The sequence below is a fragment of the Atta cephalotes genome, assembly GCF_000143395.1.
Source record: "Atta cephalotes unplaced genomic scaffold scaffold00001, whole genome shotgun sequence".
In the NCBI taxonomy this organism is placed as follows: Eukaryota; Metazoa; Arthropoda; class Insecta; order Hymenoptera; family Formicidae; genus Atta; species Atta cephalotes.
This window is the reverse complement of record NW_012130065.1, coordinates 9185714-9198601: the sequence shown is the minus strand read 5'-3', so window position 1 is coordinate 9198601 and position 12888 is coordinate 9185714. Positions and strand designations below refer to the sequence as shown.

Below are 12888 nucleotides of genomic sequence, written 5' to 3'. Positions count from 1 at the left end.
ATTAGTTATTTTAACTTTAAAAATTAAAATAATTATAGTGTATATATATATATATATATATATATATATATATATATTTATTAATAATTTTTCTTTTTCTATTAATTTAACATCTTGCTTCGTATATCTTGCAAAAACTTTTTAACGAAAGATGAATATATAGCCTGTATCATAAAATTTGTAAAAACTTTATGTGCACTACAATCTAACTTCTTCAGTATTTCACAATCGACGAAATCGGACAACTCCTTCTGAGTCCCATGCACTTTTCTCTGTCAATGAACAGTGCATCTATCTTAGATTTTAAATTACTTTCCAGATTAGATCTCGTGCGCAAAAGTTGCTGATGTTGCGTCTCAGATTGTTGCAGTTTCATATTCAAATCATACACTATTTTATTAATATCCTCTACTTCTTTGTTCAGCCTATGAAGCACGCAAATATTATTATCTGAATAGTGATATGTAAATGATTTTAACAAACCTGAATTGAGCATCATCCTTGCATAATTCATTGTTTGGACGATGCGTCCTGGCCTCCAGTCGCGTATGCGCTACTTTTAATACTGGACTTTTATCGGCGATAGTCTTTTGTATTAATGCTGTACTCTTTTCGACGTCAAAAATCTCTTTCTGAATCTAAAATGTCCATATACAGACAATATTGAATCTTGTGCATAAGATTTAAACAAGAAGAATGTTATGAAAATTTTACAATCTTTCAAATATTTTTTAGATGTTTTCTGAATTTTTCACATTGTTTATAATATTGATAAAAATTTACACACTCTCACTATGATCTTACATCCCAGTTTTTTTTAACAAAAATGTTACCTTGTGTAAGTGCGTTTGTAATTTTTCTTTCGCTTCCAACATTTCAGCAACTCGTCTATCCAGCGCTTGATTGGTTTTAGCCCAAGCTTCGCTTATTTCGTGGACTATCGCATTTATAACATTGTCAATATCATTTCGTAATTGATGCGATTTTGTTCGTTCCGATTTCGATTTCTTCACTATACTATTTGTCGCTTCTGTCCAAAATTCAGGCGTAATAATACTGCATAAACATAGTTGTTATAGCTCCAATCAGTAGAGAAATAAGGTGTATGAAGAACAAATAATATATCTTGCTTAATAGAATAAATTATGTTATTATACAAATATTATATGAATTTATATGAAAAAATTTCATTTTATAGTTTTTCTTTTTCTCTCAAAATAGTATTATTATAAATGAAAGCTTTCATAATTACCTGGAATCATATCTTTCTATACCACCGTAATATTGCAGACCTCGAGTAAAATTGTTCATTTGATGACACACGTTATCAATTCCCAGGGCTGTTTCTTTGTTTTGTATATCAATCTGTAGCTGATGCTGCACAGCTCTACCATTTGTTAACTGAAAAATATTATAAAGCGAGTCTTCAAGGTTGATACTATCGATAAACATATGACATACCTGATTAATACATCTATCCATGATCTGTTTCAATTTTTTCTCAGAATTTCTCACTATTTCAACTTCTTTTAGTAGAGCTTTTTCGACCTCATCATGTACCAAATCAATGCCTATCAATATTAATTAATTAATTAAGCCTTCTTAGGTGATGCAATTCTAAAATATTCTTCCATTTTTTTACAATGATTGCTTATTTTTAATCTCAATATCAAGTTTCTTTATTATATAATATCAAAAAATGAAGAACCTTTTCTCGATTCCCGGTGATAAAGACATTCTTGCGCAATATGTAACTGTCCTTCAAGAATTTGGATCACGGTTTGCAATTTGCGACGACTGTCCTGCATTTTACCGTTTTCTACGATTAATCTTTCCAATTCTGATGCCACTTCATTCCGCCAGAAAGTAACATCTGTGATTCTTTCCCCGAGTTTTCGACCACTCTCTATTTGTCCTTCTTTTATCTTTTCATCTACTTCTCTGAAATAAATATACAGCAACAATATATTTCAAGAAATACATTTAAATCATAAATATAATTTATTAACGAATAATTTTTAAGATAACTGGGATAATTAAATTAGTTATAATGACATTTCTATGTATTGAATAACTTTCTGTAAACAAGTTCTTAATCTTTTTATAAATTATTTTATAATTTTATAGAATTAAATATATCAAATATAACAACAAATGAAAAACTTTAAGGGTAGACTTTGCTCTAATGCAAAAGTAAAACAATTAATAATTAACAATTAATAATAATTTGATTTAAAAGAAACATCGACTCGAATCTTAAAAATGTATTCCTACCGCATTAAGTCTGCATTGTTCTTGCACAATTTTCCAGAATAATATCTATTCGCATTCGCTTCATTGTAGAGTTTGATTTCATTCTGTAACCAATCACATGGAGTGTATCGCGTGTAAAGCGCAGCACGTGCTGCGTGCGAAGGATTGCGATCAAAACCGGTCACCAAATTTGGAAATTTCAGTGACTCTGCCGCCAATCCATGTGACGTGCGACAAGCATCCACCAGTAGATTCGTTATTGGCTGTGCAGGCCTAAGTTACGAATAATTTGAATAAAAAAAATTAATTTTCATTTTTTATGTTAAAAATAGCGTAAACCTTTAAATTGGATTTTATTCCTCTTTTACTTTTTTAAATTGGAGTTTATGCAGTTCAGTGAATGTTAAAACTATAGTGAATTACTCACAAGGGAGCCATCTCTATGACCTCGTATCCCAAAGTAGGTCGCCAAGGATGCGGCCTTGGAGTCTTGTAAAATTCTCCAACTCTGGTTGGAATCGGAGGACCTGCGACTTGCTCCATACATGGTGAAACGCCGACTGTACTCCATGGTTGAAGTTGCTAGACATAATAATAGATATTTAAGTAATAAGAAATGAATAAATATGGCATTAATTGAAAATCCCAATAGATTGATTTGCTCCTCGAATGTTTTTGCATACATATTAAATAAAATCGCTGTCATAATTTCCTATATTTTAATATGAATATATCTGATTAATATGAAATTGACAGAATCGTTAAAACTTCAATACGATATAATAATATATAATAATAATAATATTTAATAATAATATTTACGGAGTACATAACAGTTTCAGTCTTTTTCTCAGTTTTAACGTTGACCATGATTACAATAAATTTCGTAAGCTTTTTCTACGTTTTTCCGAAGAAGAAATAACAATTCAACGCAATCTCGAAATATGATTAACTTGAAGTAAATCAAATCTCGAATGATTTTGAAAACGCAATGCCTACTCCGAAGACATGTCTACTTGCATCATGTTCCGAAATAACTTCTATCATGAAAGTAACCAAATGAAATAATAAAATAATAATATAATAATAATAATAATATATATAAAAAAACATTTTCTTTTTTCTCCTTTTTTTTCTCGAATGATTCTGAAAACGCAATATCTATTCCAAAACTAAGAATAATAATAATAACAATAAAATAGTACAACAAAAATAGTATAATAATAAATTTTTACTTTATTAAGTGTGAATACACAACAAATAAGAGTTAATAATACAATTAATGTGCACACAAAAAAATAATATAATCAACATACACACATACAATAATATATACACACCAACATAACAAGAATATTTTCCTTTTTTTCTCAAGTGATTTTGAAAATGCAATACCATTCTAAAATAATCAAGTAAAATAATAATAATAACAATAACAATAAATTTAATAAATCTATATATTGTTCGCTTCTAATATCTTGTGTAAATATAGTGTATGCCCTTTATAATATTGTCTTGAATAACAGTAATTACAATAACAGTAAAAGTAATAATACATATATAATAATAAGAATATTTTCTCTTTTTTTCTTGATAATTTCGATCACTTCGACGTTCTCATCTAGGCGGGGCGGGTCTTTTTCGAAATCCGGAAGTGCATCGGTCACGTGATGCGAATCGGCGTCACGAGGTAACAGTCAGGTGTTTTCGGAGTGCCTTCTGCTCCATTGAATCAGTTACTGTGCGTACGGTTCAGCGTGAATTCGCGTTTGTTTGACCCGGCCTTAACTCGATTTCCAGAATGACGAGAGGCACGGGAAAGCCGAGCAATATGGTCCGCGTGTCATTTTTCGCAATGTTCGCCGTCTATCAGCTTGCCTTCGCTTTCGCTTGCACGCCCGCTGTGATCTGGTGCTCCCACGATCATGATTCGTCCGACTATGATGCGACATACAGAATGGTGCCGTCGAGTCCGTTGCAGAAGCTGACTTCCGACGAATTTGAAAAGAGTCTGTCGCAGTTGAATGTTACCGAGCCAGTGGTCGTCGTTGAGGAGCTATGTGTCGAGGATCTGCGGAATAGCAAGGTTAGTTCTTTTTGCCCCTTCCTGGCTATCTGTGGCTACAAAAGAGAAGCTTATCAGAAAGTCTTAGGTCCAATTTCATAACTCATTAACTTGATTAATGTTTAACCGAGGTTCAATTTGTTTCTCATCTCTTTTCAATTCTAGAATTGGAAAGGCAATGAATAAATTAAACCTCGGAACTGTTGAAGACTTAACAGTGAGTTGTGGAATTGGGTTTTAAGAAGGAATATAGGAAAAGATAACGGTGGAAAGAAATCTTGAATTTCGATTGCATCTGGTTCACATTAGTCTAGTGTACAGTCTCCTCTAAAGCATTCACTCACATTTAAAGCAATGTTGAACCAAAATAAGTTGATAGAAATATGTTGTACTCTTTCCACTTCAATTCACAAAGTCTCTACTTCCAACAGAAACAACACACTAAATCAACATAAAAGTGGAACTGAGAATTTTGATAAAAAGTGTTGCAATACTATTGTCATAAGTTTTAATTTGTTATCTTTCTCATTTCTTATATACCTTTCTTCTTTCTCTAGATTATGGATATACATTTGTTATAATTTAAAGATGAAAGATATACAAGAAAATATCCCCAAATTTGTATATTTAATGGTAATAAGACTATTTAGTTTGTTCGCTATGATCTACATGTTTTTCCATTCTGCGTATGTTTTAACGTATTATCAATAATGACAGTTTAGAATTATATTCTTGTGCATTCTTTTCTTCTCCTGTGAATCTTCTAGAAATATATTTGTTATAATTTCAAAATAAAAGAAGAAATTCCTAAACACAGGAAGAAATTCCTAAACTTAAATATCTAATAGCAATAAGACTTTTAGTTTGTTTTATTATAATTTACAAATATTTTCCATCCTGCAATCGTATGTCTGTTAATATATTATGTTTGAGTGCTTTTTATCTAGTGATACAAGTCAACACAAATATTTCTTGATATTCAAAGAAATAACAAAAAATAACACTTGCATCCAAATGAAAAACATACAGAAATTTAAAATTAAAAACAGATACATCAATTATTTTTTTTAGAAAATCTTTCAGAAATCATAAAATGAAGTTGTTATAAATGTACAAATGTTGCAGGTGCTGTCAAATGCCACTAATGGTTCCAAAATATTTTATTTCCCGTGTGTCGATTCGCCCGACGAGATCTTCCAAAAGATCTATAAAGAAAAACAGAAAAAAATAGAAGTTATTGATCATGAGTTGAACATGATCCTCAAGGACATCGATTCGAACGGATGCATAGCACTTACTGGAAAACAGTGTCGTTACAGCTACACTGAGCGAATAAAAAGAGAAGCGCTTGCGGACAATTCTACTTCAGAGTTCAAGATAAAAACAGACAATGTTCTATTGTATTCCGCTCAACCATTGATACTCAAAGTAAATAATATTAATAAAATATTAATATTGCTTAAGAAATTTTAAAGCAAATTTCTCAAATGGTTTTAAGACTTTCTCTTTATAATTTATGTATTAAATGATAAAAGAGAAGGAATTTACAAAAAACATGAACTTATTCGATGTCAATTAATTTAGGAAGGCAAAATTAAAGGTAATACAAAAAAAGTGTTGTGCCATTGCAGATATCTGACAAGCCGGAAGTGCAGCTTATTCAATCTAAAGTCACCGGAATGTCGTCTCGTAAGAGCAATGACAGCGTAGTGATATTAACTATCAAACTCACCGATCAGATCATCGGCAGTCTGACGCTCGACTTTTTCTTCGAGGTCAAAAGCGCCGGCTACTACACGTTGAATAGAGTGAATTACGAGACGACCAATGGAGTTGATAATCTATCTACCAGGCGAGACATTTCCTTTCCATTCGGTTTCTCTTATCATTGCTCACCGAAAACCACCTTCACGGACGGTACTACATTCTTAAATATCATGGATATGCAAGTACAGGTCGATCACAAAGATGCGACGTTTAGCGATGCGTATGACTGCGTCGGTTTTACCAGTATACCAATTTGGACGGGGATATTCGTGACCGTAATACTGGGCTTGATTATGATATGGGCGCTCATCATGATCATGGATATCCGCACGATGGACAGATTCGATGATCCTAAGGGGAAAACTATCACGATTTCCAGCGCGGAGTAGAATAATAATAATAATAATAATAATAATGGAACTTATAATGCAATTATAGGTATTGAATACTCTTGCGAAATCTATTATCAGATAAGATCATGTCGATTGTTCACGATGATGATTATTATCTTGAACGTTTAATGTCTCTAATTTGAGTGTTACATGTTTTCACAAAAACCGAGAAAGGATTGAGTAGTGATGATAATACTAGTCTCATTACGAACTTTCATTATGAACTTTCGCTTGATGTATAAATATCATTCCTTTGTATAATATTACTTTCGATATTTATAATTGTTCGCTATAGTGAGTTTGCTGTTTGTATGATACAATGGTTATGAACTGTTATTTTAGTGTTCAGTCTTTATGAAAAGAATAAAAAATCCTTCGAATGAAGATAGCACAATATATATCATTAAATAAAAATATGAACAATAAGTGTTCTTTTAAACAGAAATATATTATATAATACGCAATAGAAAAAGAAATTGTATAGTCACATGAACGGTGAAATTACATACAGTTACAATGTTGCTTGTTACTATTTCTAACAGGCAATGTATATTATATTAGAAATGATAGAAAAAAGCAGAGATGTATATTGAGAACTGTTATACAATAGACAAATAAATTTCTACTATGGCCTCGCGCCTTCTGTAAACGGTTCTGATATCTATATAAGCTTCCTTGTTAATAAGAGTTTGTAAAAAAGTAACATAAGTTATAATATAAATATAATGTTTAATATAATGTATAAGAAATATATACAATATAAATGTCCTGTAAAATCGACTTGTCGCCTTTTTTAAAAACTTATTCATGCCGAACATGCAGGAACATTGGTACCATGAATTATCATAAACACCATAGAATATGGTGGTAATAATACGGGATTCGAAGGATTTAATATCACAGGTCGAAATGGCGGCAAATCACCATTCGGTCGCAGTTTTAGCGCCTCAGCTTCGCCGTTCAGCTTTATCTCACTGCAAAACAAATATAACTCAATTTATTATTCATTCGGCTTAATATTCGTTTGATTATTATTATAGAATTTTATTCATCATTTTATACATACCTCGACTGCAAATGATCAGCGGTTAGAGAGTAATATGAAATCATGGTTTTACTGTTTTGGACAAACAATTCCGGAATATGTACGTAGGCCGCAGTTTTATCTATATTCATTCCGTAGACTGTGACAGCCGGTACTCTGGAAATCAGCGCATTTTTCGACGTGCAATGCGCGTACAATCGTACGCAGCCAAAATTGTCGGGCCTTGACAATTTCAAAACCTTTTCCGAAACAAATTGCTTGTAAAAGACGCTGACCCACCAGTCAGGGTTGGGTGTGAGATTCGGTGATACCATAGCATAATTCCCGCCGAATAATGATTGTCTTGTAACGACGTCTAATCCCGCGCTAGCGCTGTATCCCAATTTATCCAACCATAAAAATCCGGCTACGAATCTGTCGGACAATTCGGGTGCACCTCCGCCAAATGCAGTGCTGGTCTCGGCTATAAATTAAATTTTTTTATTGAATGCAGTCTTTGTACTATACAATAATATGTTCTTTGTTAAGAAATCTATCCTAAGAATCTATAAAATATAGAATCTCTTAAAAAGATTACATATAAACATTAGACATTTAGAAAGATGGATTAAAATCGGAAGATTTGTAGTTTTAAAGAAAAAATATTAGAGATTTATGTACGTACAAATAGTATTATGATTTAGAAAAATAATTTTTCAAGAATAAAGTTGAAAGCGGAAAAGTGATACTTTAATGTAATATCCAATATTTTAATTAATGTAAGATACATACACAGCCACATAGAAACATCTTTCCCCGACTCGGCAATAAATTGTCTCATAGAATTGATTTGCGCTGGTAACCAGTTGAACGTGGAAGGTGTCACGAAATCATTGACTTTAGCCTCTCGTCCATTCAGATAATATTGATGCCAAGTGACATAATTCACAGTATTCTTCTGACTACTTAAAAATGCCTTGACATACAGTTCTCCCATCTCATTAGAATCTCCGACATGATTAACTTCTGGTCCAACGAGAATGCTGTCGACGTATCCTGCTTCGTTTAGCAATTGCCTTAAATGATCGTAATCCTTCGCAAGTTTGGTCGCAGGAATTGTCACATTGAATACGTGTTTAAAGGAATTTGGTTCTAAAAACATTGTCGAATATAAATATTAGGAACTACATGCGCATATAATTCTATTTATGTATACATACTTTATGATAACTTAATATTTATACTGATATCATCAAACAATTAAAATTTCTTCATTGTTAATTTAATATTTGTATGTTAATCATATGTTGATTTTTCACATTTATATAGTTACTTACCATTTCCCAATTGCCAATCTAACATCATGCCTTGAGTCTTAGTGAATGCGATAATCTCTTGTGCGTTGCTGTTATTCCAAGATCCATTTAGATTTCTGAGCAATACATTTAGATCAAAGATCATTCGTAACTCTGACTTCACTGTAAAATCATAGATAGCAAGCAAATCCGCGCCGGAGATAGTAAAGTTGCTGATATCCTGGCCATCCACAGGACTAAGGATCTTCTCGGATGAGTTTTGTTCCATCTGAATCATGTATTAAAACATTAAGATTAAACAAGCAGTTTTATAACAATAAATTATTCTATAATTTTGAAATAAGTAGGAAAAGTAAATAAGTTTGCGTGACAAATGTGTTACTTATAAAGAATATTATATTTTGCAAACCAACCTGATCCTGAACAAATGTCAGACAATCCGCAGAGGTTCCACCCACTCTGACATAAGCAGGACTTAAGTGATGGGCCAAATTGATAAATTTCTGTTGTCCAACAGGTAACTCATTCATTCTTCGAAGTAAGGATGTATCGAGACCGAACGACAAGAACTTGTCGGAAACAATGTGTAATACAGGCTGCTGTCTGTCAAAATGGAATACATAGAGGCGGATTGGAACTTGGATATTGGAGCTCCATAATGAGAGAATCAACAGCATTGAGCATAGAGCCAATGCAGTACAACAAAGTATAGAACGAAAAGCTGGGCCTGTTATAGAAAGAACATGTCAAGATTCATTTAATAATAAAAAAGGTTATGTTAAGTTAAAAAATATGTTAAGAAATAAAAAAGTTATATGCAACATGTGTATAACTTTTGAATAGTTTTAATATATTACAAAGAATTTTACACTCTTACAAAATATTGTATTTTTAATTTTATAAAATCGCAAGAAAATGTCATTAAATAATTTTTTAATTTAGCTGAAGATTGTAAGTCAAAACATTGTCTAATGGTTTGAAAAACTAATTTTTATTTTTTTGTTGTTGATGCTTAAATTAGTTTCTAATTTGTGATCTAATTATTTGTTTGATATTTTTCTTATATTTTTTATTGTTTTATAATTCTGAGATAGATAATTGATTCTTTTGCAATTAAAATAAATTTAATGAAGACAGCTATAAAATGTTACATCAAATGTATATATTATATATACGTTTGAAACATGACCATGTGACGCGAATTTCCCGGCAAATATGGCGGAAAGATGGTCATTAGCAGCTATTGTCGGCGACGTAACACTGAGAAAAATAGAACATAATATGCGATAATTGATACAATATTTTAGAAGAAGTGATCAGTGAAGCGAAGCAAGCAAAGACGAGTCGTACATTCATCTCGCATCTCTCTTCAAATACATATGTCCGAAGTTCCAACTTACCACCACGTACACGCGAATCGCTCAATTCCTGATACCGGCCCTTGCTCCAGTCATTGCTTACGAAATAACTCATCGTCGTCGAGAAGATTCCCAAGTCTAACAGGAGCCTAGAAAACTAGAACGACTGTCTCAAATCAGTCTCAAATGGTCGCAAATGTCACACGCGGATTCGCCACTCTTTTTGCGCATCAACAATTGAACGCTCCTCGTCTTGCTTTCTGCTTCCGCTTAGCGTCGCGAGAACAATCGAGAGTATCGAAACGAGCGCGATAAAAACTATGAATGAATTTAGTCATTCAAAATCGGCACTAAAAAAAAAAATGTAAGAAAAGAAAATGTATTCAATTTTAATAAATATTTATTTAAATAGTGCCAGTTGAATATTTACTAAATATATTTATTTAATACAATAACTATTAATTTAACTATTATATTTTTTATTTAGCAAATATTTTAATAAATAACTTTTAAAATGTAAATAAATGTTATATTAGTATTCAAATAATTATTTATTGAAATTTGATTTTTTCTCAGTGTGGATTAGTATACATTAAAGATTATTTTATATAAAAAATAAAAAATCTTTATATAAATGCATGACAACGAAAATAATACACATATATATATATATATATTCTGTTAACATGACAGTATTATTATTAGGTATTTAATTATTTAAAGTATTTATATACTTTTACATTTAACTTTGTTAATTTCATGCAGCTTTTATGCAGCAGTATGCATTATAATGGTGAAGTGAAACATATATACACAACTTTTCTATGAAGAAATTTTCTAGTTATGATGATCACTAGAACATTGTAGTTTTATTTCGGTTTAGATTTAGGTGGACCACGTGTTTTTTTCAGACGGACTTTCTTAACATTTCGTAATGTGTTATCTGCTTGTTCACAATGATTTTCTCGCCACAAGAATGATTCATGATTCTCGAAGCGCGAGCTAGAAGTAGATGCCTGATGTTCTGAAGAGATTACTTTGTTCACTGTGCAAGCAGTTTCCTCAGTATTGATGTATGATGCTTTTCTTGATTGTAATTTCTCTATTTTAGGATTCAACCAACGTTTTCGTATTCTGCAAACTACAAATAATTATACATTCAAAAATGAGTGTGCTTGTCCAGTATAATGTTAAGAAATTATGTTACAAGTGTATTAAAAGTATCCTAGTAAACTCCAATTTGCAATAACATTATATCAATATTATAATTGTCATCATATAACTGTTACATACTACATATATTATATTTATATTATAAAAAATATTATTATACTGATGTCCTAGTTAACTCTTATAGAAATTTAATATTAATATTGACCAATTAATAATTTATTTTGAGTATTAAAAGTAAAGTAACTATTATTGACTTTTATAAGGGAAACATCAAGTAATAATATCAAAGTAATTTAGTTATAATTCATTCACAAAACAGTATAATTATAACACACACATAAAACATTAAAAACTATATCGTTCAATATGAAATTATAACATTGATATTATGTTATTGTTCATTGGTGTTTACTTGGTGGGTTATTAGTTAGCGATTATCAGACTACTGTATGTATAGCTTTCGATCGTCTTCGACACAACGCATGTCAATGAAAAATAAAACGTATAAAAGAGAGATACACTGAAGTTTACCTTTAGCTGAGGTCTCAGCGTGAATCGAATCAGAGCTGGAATTCGAGGGACGGGAAGTACGGGATCGACTCTTGTTCGCGGCGCGGTTCCTGTACGAAACACTATGCCGACGCTTCCTCTTTGCAGTTAATCTCTGCCGTGACTCTGAACTGCTCAGCTCATCTTCCGCCCAGAATTGTCGATCGGTATCATCCGAGATTGGTGGAGCCGGAACGAGCGGCTTTAAATGATTAACATTATTCTATGGCTTATACATTATCCATGCACTATTTATTTTCATGCTTCGCTTACAGCTTCTCCATAGGTATTCGAAATGCATCTTCTTCTCTTTTCTCCAATGTCAGTGATACGATTTTCATAACCCTCCTCCTCGGAGCTGCCCTTCTTCTTCGCGTCTCCCCAAGCGCAATAATATCCCATCTTTTTATTTTACATATATACAAGTCGAGCGCCGTTATAACTATGATGTGCAATTTATCGCATTTTACAATTATTGTTTCAACATACTGGCGAATTTTTACGATATATGTATATTCGAATATGTAAATCGATCAGACAGTTAAAAGTTACACGAGATGTGTAGTGTTTTTTTCATGATATTGAGATACCATCAGATACCTTGTCAAATTCATTACAATACAGATTAATTTTTTTATGGCCTTAATTCCGAGAAACTCACTAATTTTTGTTTATTTCATGTTTGCAGAAAACAATGCAGTCGATATTTTTAGCAGCAAAAAAAATTTATTGCTTTATCTTTTTTTTAGATATAATCTCTTATATTTTTGAAGATAAAGACAGATGAAAAAATAAAATTGAAAAAGTATCATTTTGTAATATTTCACAATTATATATTCTGTATATGACGAACTGTTGCACGCGAGTATTATAATTTACAAAATACGAGAGAGATAAATTAACTTTGTATAACGATTATATCACACATGTGTTTTTTTCGTAGGCATTAGGTATCACTTATTCTCGCCTATGATGTCGTATTTTGTCAATG

General features: G+C 31.6%; 5 protein-coding genes across 5 annotated transcripts in view; 2 read left to right on the top strand and 3 right to left on the bottom strand.

Moving 5' to 3' along the window:
* The window catches only part of LOC105618512 (glycerol-3-phosphate acyltransferase 1, mitochondrial), a 22967-nt gene extending 22812 nt beyond the window's left edge, over positions 1-155 (top strand). The window contains exon 13 of the mRNA XM_012200048.1: positions 152-155. Within this exon, the coding sequence (XP_012055438.1) occupies positions 152-155 (4 nt within the window). The remainder of the gene's footprint in view (positions 1-151) is intronic.
* Positions 156-214: 59 nt separating this feature from the next.
* Positions 215-3084, bottom strand: LOC105626323 (tektin-3-like). The gene is made up of 9 exons (XM_012207628.1): positions 3076-3084; positions 2681-2835; positions 2275-2526; positions 1709-1941; positions 1462-1571; positions 1253-1401; positions 834-1056; positions 484-638; positions 215-425 (listed from the first exon to the last, which is right to left on the bottom strand). The coding sequence occupies exons 1-9, from the start codon at positions 3082-3084 to the stop codon at positions 215-217; spliced, it is 1497 nt and encodes a 498-aa protein (XP_012063018.1).
* Positions 3085-4054: 970 nt separating this feature from the next.
* LOC105626312 lies at positions 4055-6474 on the top strand. The gene is made up of 3 exons (XM_012207616.1): positions 4055-4339; positions 5444-5746; positions 5950-6474. The coding sequence occupies exons 1-3, from the start codon at positions 4055-4057 to the stop codon at positions 6472-6474; spliced, it is 1113 nt and encodes a 370-aa protein (XP_012063006.1).
* Positions 6475-7282: 808 nt separating this feature from the next.
* LOC105626290 (heparanase-like) lies at positions 7283-10290 on the bottom strand. The gene is made up of 6 exons (XM_012207595.1): positions 10218-10290; positions 9231-9544; positions 8839-9085; positions 8294-8653; positions 7544-7985; positions 7283-7451 (listed from the first exon to the last, which is right to left on the bottom strand). The coding sequence occupies exons 1-6, from the start codon at positions 10288-10290 to the stop codon at positions 7283-7285; spliced, it is 1605 nt and encodes a 534-aa protein (XP_012062985.1).
* A 754-nt stretch (positions 10291-11044) lies between these two features.
* Positions 11045-12299, bottom strand: LOC105626301. Its single transcript, XM_012207606.1, has 3 exons — positions 12171-12299; positions 11880-12099; positions 11045-11316 (listed from the first exon to the last, which is right to left on the bottom strand). Exons 1-3 carry the CDS (start codon positions 12297-12299, stop codon positions 11045-11047), a joined length of 621 nt encoding a protein of 206 aa, XP_012062996.1.
* Positions 12300-12888: the final 589 nt, after the last annotated feature.

Coding starts and splice junctions, on each gene's coding strand:
- LOC105626323 (XM_012207628.1), bottom strand. Junction 2,527..2,680: donor GTCATAGAGATGGCTCCCTT/GTGAGTAATTCA, acceptor TTCGTAACTTAG/GCCTGCACAGCCAATAACGA. Junction 1,402..1,461: donor TGGATAGATGTATTAATCAG/GTATGTCATATG, acceptor AATATTTTTCAG/TTAACAAATGGTAGAGCTGT.
- LOC105626312 (XM_012207616.1), top strand. CDS start 4,055: ATGACGAGAGGCACGGGAAAGCCGAGCAATATGGTCCGCGTGTCATTT. Junction 4,340..5,443: donor AGGATCTGCGGAATAGCAAG/GTTAGTTCTTTT, acceptor CAAATGTTGCAG/GTGCTGTCAAATGCCACTAA. Junction 5,747..5,949: donor CTCAACCATTGATACTCAAA/GTAAATAATATT, acceptor GTGCCATTGCAG/ATATCTGACAAGCCGGAAGT.
- LOC105626290 (XM_012207595.1), bottom strand. CDS start 10,290: ATGAGTTATTTCGTAAGCAATGACTGGAGCAAGGGCCGGTATCAGGAA. Junction 9,086..9,230: donor TGACATTTGTTCAGGATCAG/GTTGGTTTGCAA, acceptor TACATGATTCAG/ATGGAACAAAACTCATCCGA. Junction 7,452..7,543: donor GCTGATCATTTGCAGTCGAG/GTATGTATAAAA, acceptor TTTGTTTTGCAG/TGAGATAAAGCTGAACGGCG.
- LOC105626301 (XM_012207606.1), bottom strand. CDS start 12,299: ATGGGATATTATTGCGCTTGGGGAGACGCGAAGAAGAAGGGCAGCTCC. Junction 12,100..12,170: donor CGAATACCTATGGAGAAGCT/GTAAGCGAAGCA, acceptor AATCATTTAAAG/CCGCTCGTTCCGGCTCCACC. Junction 11,317..11,879: donor CGCTGAGACCTCAGCTAAAG/GTAAACTTCAGT, acceptor AATTATTTGTAG/TTTGCAGAATACGAAAACGT.